Source organism: Elephas maximus, chromosome 3 (assembly GCF_024166365.1).
Source record: "Elephas maximus indicus isolate mEleMax1 chromosome 3, mEleMax1 primary haplotype, whole genome shotgun sequence".
NCBI lineage: Eukaryota > Metazoa > Chordata > Mammalia > Proboscidea > Elephantidae > Elephas > Elephas maximus.
Window position 1 is genome coordinate 157663368 of NC_064821.1, and position 15962 is coordinate 157679329.

A 15962-nucleotide genomic window follows, 5' to 3' on the forward strand; every position below is an offset into this window, starting at 1 on the left:
ATGTTCATAGCAGTATTTATATTGATAACTGGCAAAAAGTGGAAACAAATGTCCAATTGATGAATGAACAAACAAAATGTTGTATATCCATGTAATGCAATACTACCGAGCAATAAAAAGGAACGAACTACTGATACATGCTACAACATGGATGAACCTCCAACACATTATGCAAAATGAAAGAAGCCAGAAGCAAAATAGCACATATTGTGTGATTCCATTTCTATTAAATGTCCAGAAAAGGAAAATCTATAAAGATAGAAACTAGATTAGTGGTTGCCTGGGCCTGGGGGTGGGAATGAGGATTGACAGCAATGGACACAAGGGATCTCTTTGGGGGTGATAGAAATGTTCTAAAACTGGATTGTGGTGATAGATGCACAATTCTGAATTTACTAAATTACTGAATTGCACTCTTAAAAGGGGTGAGTTTTATGGTATGTAAGTTATAGCAAAATAAATCTGTTAAAAAAAAATGTGGAGTAAAGGCAAGCTCCAGGGGGAGAATCACAATGCATATCTCTGGGGTGCTGAGGTAAGGTCAGGCCCACAGTGGAGAATTGTACGCCTTTCAAGAAACAGTTGCTGGCATCTCGTTGAGTAGAAACCAAAAGCTTGACCTGAGGCTCCAGAGTGACCATGAGTTCTAGAACTGCCTACTAGGAGCTGTCTGATTTGCCAAGTCATAGATTCACAGCACCAGTCCATTGTAAGCTGGAAATGGAATAGCCAGGAACAAACCTGAGCAGAACCAGAGGCACAGTTTGCATTAACAGATAATCTAAACACTCAGGTCACCCATCAGAGTTGGATCAATACTCCTTCCCTAATGTACAGATGGCTATATTGGTGGTGGTCTTGGGCAGTGCCTTGTACAAATCAGCTGAAGACAGGAAATCTTGAATTTGGTTGAAGATGGGTTGGCTCTGTATGTGTGTGTAAGCTGAAATTGGGGAGGGGCTGCATTTTAGACAGTATTGGGAATGGCCTTGATAGGCAACAGAAATCTAAACAGGCAGAGCTGCAAGGGGTGCATGTGGTCACCCACCTTGTCTGGAAGAACTATTATTAGTTCAGGTCCTCTGAGAAGCAGAAGCCAAGGTAGGATTAGAGAGCTATTAGGGAAAACACCTGTGAAAGATAAAAAGGGAAATAACAGTAATAAGCACAGACAGCATATAGATCCCCATGTGCTGATACCTGTGAAAGGCAAGAGAGAAGACAGGTAAGAATAGTTATAGATTCCTAAGCAGCGGCTACTGGCCTGGCTGTCTGGTCAGAGGCCTGGGAAAAGGACAGAGAGACCAGAGGTAAAGAGGCCTGGGGTAGATGTATGCATTGCACATACGGCATTGTGAAGATTTTTGTATCACAAACTAATGCCCATCAGAAACTATCTACCACAGAAGAGGTACTGAACAGTCAAGTAGACAGAATGTCTCAGCCAGTTGATATTAGACAGGCTTTGACATCAGCCACCCTGGAACTCACACAATGGGCATGTAAAAGGACTACCATGGTGGCAGAGGTAGAGAATACACATGGGCACAACAACATGGTCCCACCTTACCAAGGCCATCTAGCTACTGGTGCCTCTGAATATCCAACCTGACAGTACCAGAGACATACACCGAACTGGGCTATGGCACTATTCCTTAGGAGACCAACTGGCTACTTGGTGGTAAGTTCAATACATCCAGTACATTTTAGAAAGTCTAGTAGTTAATTTTCTAGGGATAGATTCCTATTCCAGGTATGGGTTTTCCTTTTCTGCTCATAGTTAGCACTACTATCCAGGGGTTCATGGAATCACTGATCCACAGGCATGGAATCCCACACAACATGGCATCCAGCCAGGGAACTCACTTCACCACAAAGACAGCATGGGAATGGCCCAATGACCATGGGACCCACTGACGATTTCACATACTACACCATACAGAAAGTAGCCATCCTCAGAGTGCCTGACCAGCATTCTAAAGGAAGCAACACTTCAGAACGCAGTATACACATTAAGTTAGAGACCTCCGTATGGTGCTCTCTTCCCAAGACTGCATGGATCCAGAACCAAGGGGTATAAGTGGGAGGGAGACCACTTACAACCACTGCATATGAATCACTGGGAATTTTATGCTTCCTGTTCCCATAACTCTAGGCTCTGCAGAGCTGATAGGTCTTGGTCCATAAAGGGAGTGCACTTTTACCAGTAGATACAGCAAGGGGAACTCCAAGTTATTGGATGCCTCCAGGATACTTGGGTCTCCTTGTGTCCAGGGACCATCAAGTGAGAAGAGGAGTCAACATCTTGGCAGAGGTAATTCACCCTGATCAGTAGGGAGAGGGAGGTAGAGCTGCTTTTCACAGTGGGGGTAGGGAGGAAAATGTGTAGAACCTGGTGATCCACTTGGGCACCTCTTTACACATCCCCTTGCTCTATTACAACTGAATGGAAACCTGTAGCAACTCTTGCCTGAGAAAAGTGTGATAACTAAGGGTTTAGTCCCTCAGGAATTAAGATTTTGATCATACCATCTGGTAAACCACCAGCACCTGCTGAATGGTAGCTGAGAGAGAGGAATCTGGAGTGGACGGTGGAGGGAGGAGGGAGTGAGTATAACTTGCAGCCCTGATGTCAAGTGATGGAAGTGGCTGTAGTTAATTCCATTACCTTTTCTTTGTTTCCTGTACCGAAGAGAATCAGTTCAGCCCTTCTCAAACAGTTTTATCAGCTGGTCTCTCATATAACTCTGCTTGGCAGAAATAAATCACTGGATTGGAAGTGCTCGTGGCCATAGGCTACGGAAACTTGAGCTTGTGCAAAGTGGGGAGATACAGTCAAAAAGGGAAACTCAGCCTCTTCTCTTATCAGCTTTCTGATAGTTGATATCAAGACTAGTGTAAGGCTTTCTCCCCTTAAATTATGCTCATTTGTCTTAAAATTTTGGAGCCGTGGTAGCATAGTGGTTAAAGAGCTTGGCTGCTAACCAAAAGGTCAGCAGTTCAAATCTACCACCTGCTCCTTGGAAACCCTGTGGGGCAGTTCTACTCTGTCCTATAGAGTCGCTATGAGTCGGAATCAACTTGACAGCTATGGGCTTTGGAGGTTTGCTCTTAAAATTTTAGATTCATTAACTACCGTTTCTCAAGCAGATTAGAGAAATGTTCCCCACAGGGCTGTAGACTATGGACCACGCCACTCAAAACATTTCAGTTAGTTGGCTGTGTATATTCTCAACAACCAAAAATTAATTATAAATATTAAAAAAAGTTTCATGTAGGCTGGAGAACCTGCCTAGAGTCACAGTTAACAGCCCTGAAGGGGTGACTGGGTAGCTGCAGTACTCTAAAAAAAACCTAGACGTTCCAAAATGAGGCCTTTTTCCTGACTTCAGCTGAGCTAGTGGCTGCTGCAAAGAGCCATGACTTCAGAGATCATGTACTTTAGGATTTGATTATAAATGGGACACAATTCGTGGTGCCTGAGCTTTCAAATTCTGAGAGCCTTAGGGTAAAGGAATGGCTTAATGATGGACAAGTTGAAAAAAATTTGCTCTTTATGTCTGTTTAGTATTGATGGAAACCGCCTGTATGTGCAGCTATCAGAGATTATAATGTTTAGCACCAAATGCATTTTCAATGTTGATTGAATGACTAGCTGTTGGCTAGTTCCCAATTAGGCTTGCACCGAATACACAAAGTAAATCCAAAATTTAGTCACTCAGTCTAAACCTAATGAAATTAAGTGATGAACAGCATGCTGCCTGTCACAAAGGTGCTCAACCCTGTCTCATCCTTCTCTCTCAAACAGTCATCAAGTGTAGCTTACCCTTCCTTGCTCCATTCAGCTGGTACTTGGCAGGTAACCACTATTGTGTATGTGATGGTTAGGGTTGTGTGCCAACTTGGCTGGGCCATGATTCTCAGTGGTTTGGCAGTTATCATATAGTTTGGCAGCTATGTAATGATGTAATCCCCTCCATAATAAGATCTAATATGCAGTCACCTCCATGATGAGATCTGTTATGAGCAGCCAATCAGTTGAAAGGGAGTTTCCTTGGGGGTGTGGCTTGCATCTAATATAGGTAGACTTTCTGGTGAAGCTCACAGGCTTTTGCTTGCTCTGGACCTGCCAATCTTGGATTCACTGGCCCCTGCAGCTACATGAGTAAAGAGAAACCTCCAGCCTGATACATGGACTTGGGACTTTCCAGCCTTTACAACCTCATGAGCCATTTCCTTGATAAACAAAACAAAACAAAGCCATTGCCATCCAGTCAATTCCGACTCATAGTGACCCTATAGGACAGAGTAGAACTGCCCCATAGAGTTTCTAAGGAGAGCCTGGTAGATTCGAACTGCCAGCCTTTTTGGTTAGCTGTCATAGCTCTTAACCACTATGCCACCAGGGTTTCCATTTCCTTGATATAAATAAATATATATATCTATATAGATATGCTTTACTGGTTTTCCTAAGACAGTGTACAAATGGATTCTAGTGACTCATTAGCATCAGCTTGGCATTTTAGCTGGCCAAAGTTTTAGCATATTTCAACAATGTTTTTGCATGCCTTTGAGTCAATTCAAACTCATAGCGACCTCATAGAACAGGGCAGAACTGCCCCCATAGAGTTTCCAAGGCTGTAATCTTTACAGAAGCAGACTGCCACATTTTCCTCCCATGACAGAGCAGTGGTAGGTTCGAACCATTGACGTTAGCAGTTGAGTGCTTAACCACTGCAACACTAGGACTCCTTATCTAAACAATAGAACCCCCAAAGCAGTATGGTTAGTCACAGTCCAACTTGAGCTCTTGCTTGCTCCATTTATGGAAAACCCCAATCCAAGGGAATAGAATGGAGAAGTGCTTGGCACCCTGTCCAAGCCTTTGCCTTGAGTCTGCTCTTACAAAAGCTGGTATAGGAGAGCAGAGCTGCATTGTGCATATCCGTGTAGTTAAAAAGAGCCTTCTTAAGTAAAGGAACAGCCCAGCCCTACCCCAAGTTTCTTCTAAACTGGGGGCAGGCACAGTAAGCCAAAGTTTCCATATTCTGCTTTTTAAAAACTGGGAGACTCACTGTCTTAGTTATCTAGTGCTGCTATAACAGAAATACCACAAGGGGATGGCTTTAACAAACAGAAATTTATTTTCTCACAGTTCAGGAGGCTAGAAGTCTGAATTCAGGGTGCTGGCTCTAGGGAAAAGTTTTCTCTCTCTGTTGGCTCTGGAGGAAGGTCCTTGTTTCTTCAGCTTCTGCATCTTGGTTCCTTGGAGATCTCCACGTGTCTTGGCATCTATCTTACCCCATCTTTCTTCTGTGCATTTGTTTAATCTCCTTTATATTTCAAAAAAGATTGACTCAAAACACACCCTATACTGATCCTGCCTCATTAACATAATAAAGACAACTCATTCCCAAATGGGATTATAATCGCAGGCATAAAGGTTAGGAATTACAAGACGTATTTTGGGGGGACACAATTCAATCCATAACACTGACCCTTCCTGCCACTGTTGGGAGTGTCAGCAGTTGCCACAATAGTTCATTTAGGGAGCATCTCCTCACAGAGCACAAGTTCTCCTGCTAAAGCACATGATGAGCCCTCATCAGTAATGGAGCCTTCTTCAGGGCATGGGAAGGAGCTCCTGCAGACAAGCTTGCACCTCACCTCGCTTCAAACAGGCCAGGAAAAGTCTGAAGGGAAATGACGAAGGAAGCATTTGTGAAAGAGCAGTCTAAAACTGAGGCACTTGACATAACTATAATGGCTGACACAAGTCTGAGTCAGGCTCTACTTTGTCCTAGGCCCCACTTCTGCTTTTTAGAGTATGTGACCCCCGACCACATTCTGGACCAAGATAATTTGTTCTACAATATTCTGAGATGGCCTACCCAGAATGTTGCAGGAAACAGAAGGAACCAGCTCCTGAATGCAGGAAACTGTGGCTGAGGATGAGTACCCAGTCAATAGAAATTCTTGATAAATGAGCCTTAGGAGAGCATGTTGAATGTCAGTCCAACAAATATACCCCCATATTCTTTCCAACTCTGTACAAAGTTCTACAAAACTGAGTATAAAAGACATATGCTTATGCTCCCTCATTGGAACACCATTTTGAACTTTCATTTTTGCGCTTCCTGATTTGCAAATCTTTGAATCTGAATAAAACTCCTATTTTACAGATGTTCTGTTTCATTTTTAACACATTGCAGGGTTGTACAGTCTCCCAACATTTTAGAAAACTGCCTTGTTTGGAATTATGGTAGATGGATGAGGAGGAGAAGAGCTAATTGTCCTGAAAAAGTGAAAACAGAACCCCTTGTGGAAGAAGCTAAAGTGAAAAAAGAAGTTACTAAAACAGCCTTCTAAGTCTTCGAATTAGGACAGAGAAGGAAAGTTCTTATAGAAAGAAATAAAGGGAAAGAAAGAAAACCTGTGACATTTTCTCATCTCTCCCAGCTCCCCCAGTTTCCATCTGATTACAAATCTACTAATCCACAAGGGGGACCCTCGTGGCACAGTGGTCAAGAGCTCAGCTGCAACCAAAAAAAAAAGGTGGGCAGTTCAAATCCACCAGCTGCTCCTTGGAAACCCTATGGAGCAGTTCTACTCTGTCCTATAGGGTCACTATGAGTCAAAATGGACTTGATGGCAACAGGTTTGGTTTTTTGTTTGTTCATTTTTGGTAATTTATAAGGAGGGCAATAAAACATCCTGACCAAAGCAGAAACAAGAAGCCCACTCCCTCTTAAGGCTTCTCAACAGCTCGGAGGGCAACATATCCTTCCCTTTTAAAGGAAGTAGCATTGGCACATGCTCACTAAAAGTTAAAGCAATGGCAGGAAGGGGAAAAAACACGTGGTAATTTGTATGTGGAGTCCTTGGATGGCACAGTTAAGTGGTTGGCTACTAACTGAACGGATGGCAGTTCAGAAGCTCCTTGGAAGAGAGGCCTGGCAATCTATTTCCAAAAGATCACAACCTTTGAAAACCTGATTGTGTGCAGTTCTACTATAGAACACATGGGGTCACCATGAGCCAGAATGAACTCAAAAGCAATTGTTTTGTTTTTTAACTTGTATGTCTTCCCAGTCCTCTTCTCCCTCTCCACTTCAAAGGTACCCACCTCATCAAGGAAAAAAAAAGAAAGCTCAGAGTAACTGGGACATCCAATCTGCTTGGGCTGGTATTTTGTTTGGGGTCTGCCTAAGGGTAAGAGGAGGTAAGGTGGAGAGGGCAAGGACTATCTTGCCATGCACAGGCGTACAGGATACCTGAAGGTATCATAAATGACATTTAATTGCCTCCCTTCCCCTATAACCCTTAGAATTAGTCGTGACTTTTCCCATGTTTACTCTGCTTGGCCAAAAGCAAAGTTGAAATAAAATCATATTGGAAATTGATTTTGTTAGACATAACAAAGAGACAAACAGAAACAAATACATTGTATAGACAACATAGATATATACATACAGTTCATTTTTAAAAGATTACGTTTTTCTGTTTAAATATGAGCTTAGCTATGAGGAAGACGGTATCTAATGACGCTTGGTGAAATAGGAGGGTTTTGATATGTTTTTTTCATATCCCCTAGGGGTATGCTCTAGTTGAGTACTAAACATACAAGGAGGCCCAGGCTGCCATGGAGGAGCTCAATGGCCAGGATTTGATGGAACAGCCCATCAGCATCAACTGGTGTTTTTTTTCAAGGTCCGCCCAAAAGCAAGAGGAGATAAAATGGAAAACAGAGTAACTATCTTGGTAAGGAAATGTGAGCAGAACAGAACAGGGGCTTTGTATGTCACCCCCTCCTTTTCGCTAGAGGTGCCTGAAGACGCAGCAGGAGTCCAGACCAGAGGCGGCACTGACAGGTCCTCTGTTGTCCATGTGTTCTCCCCCGACATTCCATTTGATGGTGTGGCCTTGGAGAAATTGGGCTGGGGTAGAACTTGCTGTGTTCATATTTACTCTCACCCTACCTGCCCTGTGTTTGAGTTATGAATAAATGTCCCATTTTTGTTTTCTACACTTAAACTTGCTTTCTGCTCTAAGTAGAGTTGAAAGTTCTGAAGCACTATTTTCAGTAAGGCAGTATAAGTCATTATGAAGATACTTCTCCCAGGGACTGAGTTCTACATGCGTTTTTACATTGGACATAATCTTAATTAAATATCAGCTGGAGTCAGAGTATAGACACAGCTCAGTATTTTTTTCTTAGAAGAGATCTAGAGTAGCAGTGAGATGTGCTTATGGTAATAATTCCGTACCTATATACTCTGTCCTAAGCAAATGGATGTTATAGGAATGTCTCTTTGGTTTCTCCTGCCCTACTTGCTCCTACATTTGTGTGTGCTTCTAGCTGTCTCAGGGGCATTCTGCCAGACCCTTCTTCCCTGGAGGACGCTGCGCCCGGTTCTTGGTGCCCTCTTCGGCAGCCAAGTGTGAAGGCCCCATAGAGTAGAGGATCCAGAGGAGCGTTGAGGAGGCCAAAGAGGAAAAGGATGTGGCTGAGGCTGGAGGGGACTTCAGTTAGCATGGTGGGGGAGAACCAGTACCACAGACCCAGCAGGTAATAAGGTGTCCAGCAGAGGATGAAGGTCAGCAAGACAAGGAGGGCCAGTCGCAGGGCCCGCAGGCGGACACGAGGGCGATTGTCTAAAGAGCGGCGGAGTGCAAATTCATCAGCAGAGGCTGGGAATGTAGAAAATATACTCGGGTTCAGAGCCACTCAGCTTCTGAACAGAGTATAGGATGCATTAGCGGCAGGGCAGAGATAATGAGATGGAGCTCTCCCCCTGCCCTTGGAAATAAACGCTCCAACCCCTCTTCCCCTTTCCAACCTGGGACTCCATATCCCCTCCCCCCAGGGACTGTGGCCAACATGCTGGGGAAAGGGTGTTGATCAAGCTACCGCGTTGTATGAAGTCACCACATCTATCTCAAGACTTGACAGCGTCACAGAGTACAGGAAAAATACAGACCACCTTCCTCCTGAATCCTTGCCCAGCTAACTTGACTTCAGAGGACTAGAGACTGCTTAGAATCAAATGCATTCAGTAAAATGATCTGTAGCATCAGGTGCTGGAGATAAGGTGAAGGTCTCACTTTGGATTAGTGACTGACAGCTGTCAGGTAGAGAGCTAGGTCATTAGGCTAGAGGCAACAACTTTGGGGGTGAGGATTAGGGCCTGGGATTGGAATCTCACCATGGTTCCCTTTCCTTTTCCGGGGACTGGACACACTGAGGACAATGCGGCTATAGCAGATGGCCATGGCAGTCAATGGCAGCAGAAAGAGGCAGCAGAAGGTGAAGAAGTTATAGGTGGTCTCTTGCCAGCAAGCCTTGAAGCTGCCTTTGGTGACACACTGTGTAAAAGAGACTGGGCCAGCTCGGTGGACAGTATGGAACAGGAACAGCTGGAGTGGAGTTGAGGACTATTAGAAATGGTCCCTCCCTCCCCTGCCCCATTCTCCTATGTCACAGTATCTCCTCCCAGTTCACCCTTAATCCTACATTAATCCCAGGTGAACAGTGCAGTACTGAGCAATGGTTCATGCATGTGTCATTTTTAAAAAAGTTAGCAATGTATCTTGAAAATCCCTAACTTCCCTTTAGGCTTAAATATGGAGCTGTCCACTAAGTTTGTGAAATTCTGAAACTTAGAAGAATCTTGCCTTCTCAACTACTATTCTAACATTGCACTTTACATGTATATATATATATATCTACCACCTCACTAACATTTTTAGCTGAAATGATCTTCTTGGTGTGTCTGTGATGAATTTTGAAGAAAAAAGAAATCCTGCATAAAATGGGTGCTGCTAAAATTTCAGGCCATTTTATGGCCACTTTGTGAAGTTACCTTTAGTAATAAATAGTGTTATGCACAATAACACTGAAATAATGTTAAATAATAAAACTTAACATTTTAAGAATGCAGCATCAGGATTGGAGGAAGACTCGTTAACAACCAGCAATATGCAAATGATACAACCTTGCTTGCCAAAAGCAAAGAGGACTTGAAGCACTTACTGATGACGATAAAAGACTACTGCCTTCAATATGGATTGCACCTCAACATAAAGAAAACAAAAATCCTCACAGCTGGACCAATAAGCAACATCATGATAAACAGAGAAAATACTGAAGTTGCAACAGCCATGGAAGCAGCAGTCAAGAAATCAAATGATGTATTGCACTGGGCAAATCTGCTGCCTCTTTAAAGTGCTAAAAAGCAGTCACTCTGAGGACTCAGGTGCCCCTGACCCGAGCCATGGTATTTTCAATTGCCTCATGTGCATGTGAAAGCTGGATAATGAAAGCTGGAGAATGAATAAGGAAGACCAAAGAACTGATGCATTTGAATTATGGTGCTGGGAAGAATACTGAATATACCATGGACTGCCAGAAGAACAAACAAATCTGTCTTGAAGTACAGCCAGAATTCTCCTTAGAAGTGAGGATGGTGAGACTTCATCACATGTACTTTGGACATGTTATCAGGAGGGACTAGTCCCTGGAGAAGGACATCATGCTTGGTAAAGTGGTGGGTCAGCAAAAAAGAGGAAGCCCCTCAATGAGACAGATTGACACAGTGGCTGCAAAAATGGGCTCAAACAGAGCAACAATTGTGAGGATGGTGCAGGACCGGCAGTGTTTCATTCTATCACACTTAGGGTCGCTATGAGTTGGAACGGACTCGACAGCACCTAACAACATAACATTTTCCACATGCTATTGGCTGCCCCTCCCCCTTTTTGGTAAGGTGCTGGATTTTTTGTTTGTTTATTTGAATCAGTAAAGAGTACTTCTCAGTTTCAAGCTTCAGGGTTAGTACCTTGGTTCAGGTAATGTAGATTGAATTACTATTCCTTTGATAAAAGGCAAGTTCAGTAGGTAACAGGTTCCTAAGTCAAAGGCATTTGGAGAAGTCATTTCAGCAGGCATGAGGGACTTTTAGGAAAGATGAATAGTATCAGCCACAGACATACAAGCTTTATGAACTGCTTGGAGTTATGATCAGTCTACTCTAAGCAAGTTGAGTAACAGTGTCTGATAAGGGCCTTTCCTCTTTCCCTATCTTAAGTTCATATATTCTGGGTTTTTTGTTTTGTTTTGTTTTGTTTTGTGTGCTATGCCTAAAAGTACTGGAGACATTATGAGAATAGGTATAAAAGTTTGTCAAGGCTTCTGTACTTCAGTTTGGTCCATAGTCCTCCTCTAACTTCTCCTTTTCCCTATTTTTATTCAAAATTTACTACTTACTATATAAAGCTTCCTTTCAAATACTTCTGATACTTGGAAATTTCAGTCTATAAAAATAAGTAATTTCTAACTACCTACAATACTCCCTCACCAAAATAACACCAAATTAAAAAAAAAAAATTTTAATTGAGACCCATATTTTAGATACAGTTACAGCTAATGGACAATGCAGAATTTACTCAGGGCGACCCTAATGTGGAACCAAAAATATCACCTTTGCACATGTTTCATATTTCTTACCACCAGTTTGCCAGTGAAGCAAATGGACATTGCAATTATTGTCAGATTGTCAAGCTGTAAGAAGGAATGCAATTCATCTCTTGTGGCCCACAAATTTCATCTAACTTGGCCAAAGCCATACACCTACTTAGCAGTACAGCCTAGACTCAGGGGGGAAAAAAAGCAAAGTAAAAACAAGTAAACAATGCAACAAAAACAGACTTCTGATTCCCAATCCATATTGAAAATTTGCTTCATGTACTTAAGTCCAACTGTGTAATTCTATTGCACTGTGGTGACAAGCTTCTTTTTGAAGCTTGGGGTAATAGAGGTTCATGTTTACAACATACTGTTGGGAGCAATATTACTTATTTGTCTTAGAATTATACCCAGATTAACTTTTATTAGTTATACTTCTAATATTGAGGATTTAAGGATCAAGCTTTAAATCTAAGTTTATCTATGATGCATTCTCATTGTACAGATTGAAATTAATACCATTCTTAGCCTCCTAGCAGACATAAGAATCCTAATACTGTAGTCTCAGAGATGCTGCTTGCTCTATTCCTACCCGCAACACCCCCCACCCCCCATATCAGGGTAGTGGTTTTTTGTTTTGTTTATAAGGAATTGCTTTACACTTAAGCTTTTCCCTACATTTCTAGGTCCTTTTCAAGACTGAGATTCAATTAACTGGTCCTCAAGGTGAGGTGCTCCTTTTCTATCCAGTTTTGACATCCATTCTACAACAGAGCCAAAGTAAAAAGTACACAACTGATTATATCACCCTCTACCTTTTAATTGCTTTAGTCTCTCCACTACTCTCAGGATAGAGTACAAACTTAATATATGCGAGCTGGCCCTTCCCCTCCAGGCTCATTACTCACTGTTTTTAATCCCCCCCCCCCCCCACCTCCCATCCATCTTTCGAGAAGCAAATTTTAACATCTTGGGGAAGTTTTTCCTGACTGTCCAAGACTGGGTCAGACATCCCTCCATTGTTCTTAGGCTCTTTATGCTTACCTTTAGCTTTATACTTTCGACTGCACACTTTTAATTGCCTACTAATTTGTCTCCTGCACTGTTCTGTAAATTTCTTGAAATCAGGACTTTGTTGCTTATCAAAGAAATAATTTCACTGGACCATGTGAAAACAGGCAAGGGTGACTTTTATTCAAAAAGGATGATTGTGATGCATCAATTGGTCTCAACCTACCTGGATCAAAGGAGAATGAAGAACACCAAGGACACAAGGTAATTACAAGCCCAAGAGACAGAAAAGGCCACATAAACCAGAGACTACATCAGCCTGAGACCAAAAGAGCTAGATGGTGCCCAGCTACAACCGATGACTGCCCTGACAGGGAACGCAACAGAGAACCCCTGAGGGAGCAGGAGAACAGTGGGATGCAGACCCCAAATTCTCATAAAAAGACCAGACTTAATGGTCTGACTGAGGCTAGAAGGACCCCAGTGGTTATGGCCCCCAGACCTTCGTTGGCCCAGGACAGGAACCATTCCCGAAGCCAAATCTTCAGACAGGGATTAGACTGGAAAATGGGTTGGACAGGGATGCTGGTGAGGAGTGAGCTTCTTAGATCAGGTGGACAAACTTGAGACTATGTTGGCATCTCCTCCCAGAGGAGAGATGAGTGTGGGGGGGGGGGGCAGTTAGAAGCTGGCGAAATGGACATGAAAAGACAGAGTGGAGGGAGGGAGTGGGCTGTCTCATTGGGGGAGAGCACTTGGGAGTATTAAGCAAGATGTATGTAAGTTTTTGTGTGAGAGACTGACTTGATTTGTAAACTTTCACTTAAAGCACAATAAAAATTAAAAAAAAAAAAAAGGATGATTGTAAGGGAAGGGAAAGGACTAAATGTGGCGGTGGGGGGAAGATGGAGAATTGTAATAGGGAAGGATCACTACATCGGGGAGAGTAAGATACCAGAACTAAGTCTGAGCCCCAACTCTGCTGAGACAAAGAACTAAGAGCTTTTTAGAGGAAAGTTAGGAGGACTGACAATTGGAACGAGTAAATGATTTGGGCCGTTTTGTTCAGAATGTTTTCTTTTGATAAGACCAGGTGGATCCTGGGAGAGTGGAGTCGGTGGTTGGGAGATAAAGGTTAAGATGTGGGAAAAAGGAAGGTTGAGGAGATAAGGAAGGGAAATACCTATTCTAAAATCATTTACACAGAGTTGGTCAGTTGTTTCCAGTTACACACAAAAGAGTAAGGGATTTCTTTAACAAAGGACTCAAAGAAAATTCAGCTTTATCTTGCTCTATCTTTAGCACTTGAGTGTACCTGGAGATAATGCATTTTTTGACTAGATCAACGAATGTACCACAAAGTTTTACCCAAAACTCCTGACTTCAGTCCCTTTTTATTAAACCCCCATATAAGTTTCCTCCCTGGCATAGAGTTTTTCTTCACTGGATCTTCTAAAGGGGATGGATATCAGAGAATAAATGAGGTGGAAGCCAAGTATTAAGTAACAAAAAGCTGAAGGCAGAGGCACAGACAGGGGGTACTACTTTAACCCTTTTAAGCTCCAATTTTTTAGTGTTTTGAATGTTTTCATGATGGCATGTGTTTTCAGTAATGGAACGCATTCTTACTAATGGTGTTCAAATTTTTGATTGGTAATATGGATTTTGAAAATTTCATATGGGAATACACTTTCCCACAAAATATTACTGGTAGTCTGGGGCAATGTTTAGTGGGCTCCCTCTGTCCCAAGGATCTTTAGAGGGAGGTGCCTTCCATTTTATTACACTGGTTTTCCAAATATGACACACAAATATTGAAAAAAAAAATCCACCAAGACTCCCTAGCTATCACACAGGAAACCACAAATACACTTACAAGGAGTAGTTAGCTTTGTACAGAAGCCAAAAGAGACAAAACCTTGACCCAATCACACTGCCTGGGTGTACTGCCTCATATAAGCTGGCTACCTTAGTGAATGTTTGCCAAAGCTCATTTCTTTCATTTTTCACCACTACATAAGCCCCCACTGGAGACTTCTAGTGGGACAAGAATCCTCCCAAGAAACCAGAGAACCTGAAAATGTTTGTCGGTGCATTCTGTCCTAAGAAGCATAAAAGCTGTAAAAAGGTAGGCTCTTAGACAGAGATGCAAATTAACATGCAAATGATTTTAACTTGCCAAAATGATAGCAAATCCTCCTCCTTTGGGCCAATTCTGAGGATTTATGGCTAAGGCTGCCATGCACATCCTTTGACTCCCAAGGCTCATGCTATGCACCCAAATTCCTGTCCAGCCCAGGCCTGAGTCCCAAGAACTCACTCACCTGGGGCAAGGCAAGCAGGAAACTAAAACCCCAAGCTGCCCCCAGAAGCTTCCTTCCACCTGAGCGGGGTCCAAACGGGTGGAGTACTGCTGCCTGACGGTCAAGCCCAATGACCACAGGCAGGAAAGCTGCGGCGTACATGGCCATTAGTTTCAGGAACATGAGTGTCCGACAGGCGATGTCCCCGGCCAGCCACTGAACAGTGATATTCCAGGTGGCATCTAGGGGCATAACCACAAAAGTGACCAGTAAATCTGCAGCTGCTAAATGGGCAAAAAGTCGCCGGACCGGCGAGGGGCGGGCCTGGCTGGGTTGCGGCCGTGTCACTGACCACAATACGGCCAGGTTCCCTCCAGCTGAAGAAACAAACAGCACAATGGTCACTCCTACTCGGACCTTGGCTGCGGCTGAGAAGGTGGGCAGCTCTGATCCCTCAACCTCCACTCCGGATCCCGCCCAGGCCTCCTCCCCTGCTGCTGACCCCCAAGGGGTGCCGTTGCCTGTAGACATTGTAGCCTGGAAGGGAAAGCGTGGGCATGAAGTGCAAGTGTGAAGCGGTTAGCTTCTGCCACTGATTCTTTGCCCTCCCTTTCAGGATCCGGAGCTGGTTATAGCGGATTTCGCCCACTAAAGTCTCTGTCTCTGGAGATTCTCCATCTGTGTTCTGGAGGAGGTCACCTGTCCAATCGTCAGGGTCCTACAGGGAACCAGGATCTGGCGCTGATCATGTTCCTTTCCTCTTGGACACTCGTCAGTGGGCTCCGAGCTCCTACTGCCATAGACCTCAGCCTCTGAGTCCTAATTCGCGCGCGTTCGTGCCAGTGTCGGAGGCGCTCGGCTGGGTGCATCCCCCCGGAAGGGGCAATTTCCGGCGGCCGCGGCGAGATCCCTGCAGTGCCTTCTCGCTCCGCCCTCACCGCTGCAGGGCCCGCCCTCGGTCCAGAATATTTAAAGAAGCATGAGCCGCCTGAGGCGTGCTATGGGAATAAGACCCTCTGATAAGGGGACGCTCTGACGGAGACACATGCATAGAAACACGCGGGTGGAGGCCTAGAGACAAGAGACTCTCGTCCTGAAGTCCCACTTTAGGGACGGTCTCCACACGCTGTCTGTTCTGACACTGTTTGTCCCTCGCGAGGCACTGTCTGGTCGTCCAGGAGGCG

The 15962-nt window shown here is 43.8% G+C and overlaps 2 protein-coding genes across 2 annotated transcripts in view; one reads left to right on the forward strand and one right to left on the reverse strand.

The window, feature by feature from the left end:
- The window catches only part of ITGA10 (integrin subunit alpha 10), an 80828-nt gene that overhangs the window by 43132 nt on the left and 21734 nt on the right, over positions 1 to 15962 (forward strand). The gene's annotated exons all lie outside the window — the stretch shown is intronic.
- On the reverse strand, positions 7452 to 15919 carry LOC126073326 (gonadotropin-releasing hormone II receptor). The gene is made up of 3 exons (XM_049879879.1): positions 14800 to 15919; positions 9207 to 9417; positions 7452 to 8691 (listed from the first exon to the last, which is right to left on the reverse strand). The coding sequence occupies exons 1-3, from the start codon at positions 15307 to 15309 to the stop codon at positions 8297 to 8299; spliced, it is 1116 nt and encodes a 371-aa protein (XP_049735836.1). The 5' UTR covers positions 15310 to 15919; the 3' UTR covers positions 7452 to 8296.

What these genes read in the sequence shown, in the direction of transcription:
- LOC126073326 (XM_049879879.1), bottom strand. Translation starts at nt 15,309, where the DNA reads ATGTCTACAGGCAACGGCACCCCTTGGGGGTCAGCAGCAGGGGAGGAG. An exon ending in TCCTGCTTGCCTTGCCCCAG is followed by an intron (nt 9,418 to 14,799) that starts GTGAGTGAGTTC and finishes ACTCCACTCCAG; the next exon opens with CTGTTCCTGTTCCATACTGT. An exon ending in GAAAAGGAAAGGGAACCATG is followed by an intron (nt 8,692 to 9,206) that starts GTGAGATTCCAA and finishes CTACATTCCCAG; the next exon opens with CCTCTGCTGATGAATTTGCA.